The following is a 4,243-nucleotide window of genomic DNA, read 5'->3' as shown; positions in this document are numbered from 1 at the left end:
TTTTTTTACTTACGAAATACTGAATTTATATATTTTATGATTTCAGGATGAGGATGATGGTGAAGAAATGAAAAAGGATACGTAGGGCATGCAGGACATGGCCGTAGGGCTTGGCCGCTAGCCTTGCAGTGAGGCTAGGGACCAGTAGTTGTCACACATCCTGCTCTACACCACACCTGCCTGCCCTTAATACACCTACACTTACCCTGCTCGTGTCACAATCTGATGAGCTAGCTCATTAAGCAAGTTTAGATGTGGTTTCACGATATATAAAGATAAAATGGAAATGCTGCAAAACCAAAGATAATTGGTGTTTCAACCTTGCAGGTAATTGTGAAATAACTTGTCAAATAAAATAGATTAAAAAAAAGATCACTTCAGAATCTATCCTATTCATTTTTGTAGTTAGCTCAATGTAAGCAGCTGTTATGTGCACCAATCTTTTCTGCACTGGATGGAGCAGTCAGGTGTAGTGTGCTGTAGAGGTGCTGGCAAGCAATCAAGAGCCTGGAAGCTCCTGCAATGTGGCCAAGCAGCGTTTTGGCTGCCCTGTTCAGGCTTGGCTTTACTATCTGGCTACTTTCAGTGCCGCAGCCATTATAGTTTAATAATATTACTTTTGTGTTTCTGCCTTTGCAAATTCTGTGAGCCTTATTACTATTATCATTCAAGTTGCATAAAATGTTTGTTGTTTCTGGTAAGAACCTTTCAAAGTGATAGATGTGTGTTGTGGTGTGTCTCGCCCCCTTCCCTCCTCCCCTATCTTGTGCATATCTGGATAGCTGTCTTACTCTTCAATTCATGGCTTCAGCTTCAGTGCAGATATCTAATATGAAATTTCCCAGACATACACAAAAGCCTAAACTTCTGAATGTGTACTGTATTTTGTTTCAGCAAATTTGTGTGCTAGTGTTTACTTTTAAACAACTCATATAAGTATTTTTTGGCATAGATAAATTATGTAAGAGTTTTGTGTATACTGTAGTGTGATTTCAAGTGTGTATGCTATCAAGATATGAAACAGGAGACTCCTGGGTCAGTATATACCTATACGTCCTGCGCATGCAAAAAATGGGCACACAGTGAGAGATGAGTAGGATTGCGTGTACAGTGCGTGTGAGCTGAAAAGCTTGAGTATGTCATTTAATGATGATAGAGCGAACACTCCTCACTTTATAAGAACCTCCTTATATTTGTGGAAAGGTAGACTTTGTATATCTTTAATATTTGATAACAGTTTTGCCTTCTGAATCTTTCATTTGAGTTATTTGGTGCTTTTTCCTTTCGTAGTAAAGTCATCTTTATTTTTTAATTACTGTCACCATAAAAGCCAGTGTTGTAGAGCACACCGTTTGTGTGTAGTGGCAAGGCCAGGATTCTGCATTTTTTGGAGGTAAAAAATGTTGAAGTGCTTCTCTGCAGCAGCAAGTGTAACATGCATCACTTAGGAAGACAGGCATTGATATTGCCAAAGAAGCTGGAGGAAAACAGTGCTTTCATATTTGCTCGCCCTCATGAAATGTCTAAGAATTCGTCCTCTACTGAACTCGTACAGTGAATAGATACACCTGTCCCCACTGTTCCTTGAACATGTATGTAACCAAAGGGGAACCCTAAAGGGACTGTAGAAAACATTTGCAAATTCTTTTTCCTCCCTTCAGCATATACATATAAAGCTACTGTCAAAGTATAACCTTTACCCAGTGTGCATATTATGTGAAAATACTGTATCCATTTAAAAAACAACAAAAAAATGAGTATATTAGGTCCTATGGCTAATGCTGAGCCTTGAGCCTACCTGGAACCATACAAATGATTTTCAGGAGTTTAATGTCAACTCAATAGAAATGACTCCAGGATAATAATCAATACTGCTAATGCAACAGCCACAATTACATTATTGCATCTGTGGAAGCACAGCCTTATTGACCAAAGCTCAACTTTTTTTCTTTTTTAACTCCTTTTTTCCGATAGATGACAACTGCTTTCTTTAATTTTTATTTGCATCTTCATCCAAGTCTAGCTAATGTTTTCTGGCATTAAGAATTGTAGATGTAAAGTATAAGCTTTCCTTTTGTTTTACTTCTCGAGTTGTACAGAATTAACTCATTTTATTCTTAATCAAGAATTATCTAGTACAGATACATTTCATTTATTTGTCTCACATTAAACTATTGTATTTCAACATACAAGATTCTTTGTAAGTATTTAGAGCAGTGCCCAGTAAATAGTTTCGAATATAGGAGAGCTTTTGATTAAAAAAATGGCACAAATTGCCCCTCAGTCAGGAAAAATCAGAACTACTGAAAATGGATTCTCTCCTATATGAGTTGAGAGAAAAGGGAAATGTTTGTTGGTCTCAATATCAATAAATCTGTAACATAGAACTAGAAACAACTCATCCTTGGTTTAGTTTTATCTTCAGATATGTAGGAAAACTGATCTTTTCATTTATAGGACAAAAAATTTCCTAAGTGAAATATAACATTGTGCTTTGTGTATATAATGTTATCAATAAATTTCAATCATATTGTGATATTTCTCTAGCCTATGTATTTGCTTGATTCAAGATGAATGTAGTCATTTGGGTGCTCTTATTTAAGATTAAAATGAACATCTTCAAACAGCATTTCCAGTCTTAGCAAAGTTGTTCAGCAGTCTGTAAATGCTTGTTGAAGTATATAAAAAATGGTTTTCAGTACTTTTCAAGGAACATGGTAAATGTCCAAGGTCACCCCATGTCTGAAGATATCTCTTGTAGTGTCTGGAGTCATCCCTCCAAAAAAAGAATGGTGTAGAAAATATTTTCAGATTAAATGTAGCAGGTTGTAATATCAATTAGTTAACCCATCCACGACGGGGGCATTCTAGCCTTGAAAGTCACAATGCCGGGGCGTCCAAATTATTAGGCCTAAATCAATTGAATGGCTGGCACAATACTGTGCCGCCCGGCCACTGGGCTTTTGAATGAGCGGTACAGTACTGTACCACCCGTCCAGAGAGGGTTAAGATCAGTCTTAAATACTGCTGTCATTCTGACCCTTCATACAATTTATTTCTACACATGCTTTTACCAGAATTTTTTTTCATGTAATTTTTTCTTGTGGCACTACAAATATCAGAGATTATAAAGGTTACCATGAAATGTTACTCAATGTCATCCTTGATCATGGTATCTTTATTTTTTTCATTGCACCTACATTATTCTGATAACTTGTACATTAGTAATGTATTGCAATATATATCTTTTTTTGTGTTAAGGGGGGGATATTTCCATGGATGTTGCGATATGCTAAGGTGCAAATTGAGACATCTCTCTCTGCCATTATTCCATGTCATTTCACTAAAAAGTTTCAATTATTCAAAAGCACATAACTGCTACCAATCAAGTGAAAATTATAAAAAGTGAATGTACATTCTCCACTTGTCACTTCATGTTGGTCTGAAGTCAAAGGATCATCTGAGTATCAGCATATATATATAAAGCTTCTGTCAAAGTTTAACTTTTACCCAGTTTGCACATTACCTGCATTCGTGCCCATCTCAAGAAATGACAAATTTACTAGCCTAGAATTAGTAGGGTCACCCAGTATGGTCTTCCTGTTTACTACAGCCCAACCCAGGTTTGACTCGGGTGGAGTGGGGCATTGGCCCATGTACCAGGAATGGGTACATGCTCTTGTGCTTGCACTGTCTATTTGTTATGTCACTCATCAGCAACCTTTAAAGCTTTATATAGCAAAGTGATTTGCAGGAGTATGGCAACCAGGCAAAGTAAGCACAGGAATTAGGTCTTCAAGAATCATCTCATATTGGCATTGGGTTTCTTTAACCCATTGCGGATGGGAGCAACACAATGTCATGAGCATTTTTTTACCATATGTGAGGCATGCAAGGTGCCACTGTTAGTTTGGGTGATTTTCCAATTGGCACTAGGAGTGAGGTGGAGTAGTGTATATAGTTGTAAATAATTTGATTTTTCTTTGTTACAATGAAGAAAATGTTTCACCAAGCTTTGTACCTCTTCCATGAATTTGTGATAGTGATGTAACACTGGGTGTACAGTGTATCTCCTTTATGGATACTAAAATACTAAAATGCAAGATTTTTTTGTCTAAACAATGATACACCCATACCAATGCTATAAGTCCCCAAACGTGACAAAAAAAAAAAAAAAAAAAAAATCAGTGCTCTAGTGTGTATACATGAACTGTAGTTTGGTGAAAAATGGTTGCGTGGTGAT

General features: G+C 36.8%; 1 protein-coding gene across 1 annotated transcript in view; it reads left to right on the top strand.

Moving 5' to 3' along the window:
• The window catches only part of Ubc6 (ubiquitin conjugating enzyme 6), a 14,316-nt gene extending 11,786 nt beyond the window's left edge, over window positions 1–2,530 (top strand). Inside the window, exon 5 of the mRNA XM_043035773.2 lies at window positions 47–2,530. Coding sequence (XP_042891707.1) covers window positions 47–85 — 39 coding nt within the window. The 3' untranslated portion in view covers window positions 86–2,530. The remainder of the gene's footprint in view (window positions 1–46) is intronic.
• Window positions 2,531–4,243: the final 1,713 nt, after the last annotated feature.

Source organism: Penaeus japonicus, unplaced genomic scaffold, assembly GCF_977035675.1.
Source record: "Penaeus japonicus unplaced genomic scaffold, GWHDUDI00000001_assembly GWHDUDI00000005, whole genome shotgun sequence".
Classification (NCBI taxonomy): Eukaryota; Metazoa; Arthropoda; class Malacostraca; order Decapoda; family Penaeidae; genus Penaeus; species Penaeus japonicus.
Note: the sequence above shows the minus strand (reverse complement) of the source record. Positions and strands in the feature narration are given on the sequence as shown.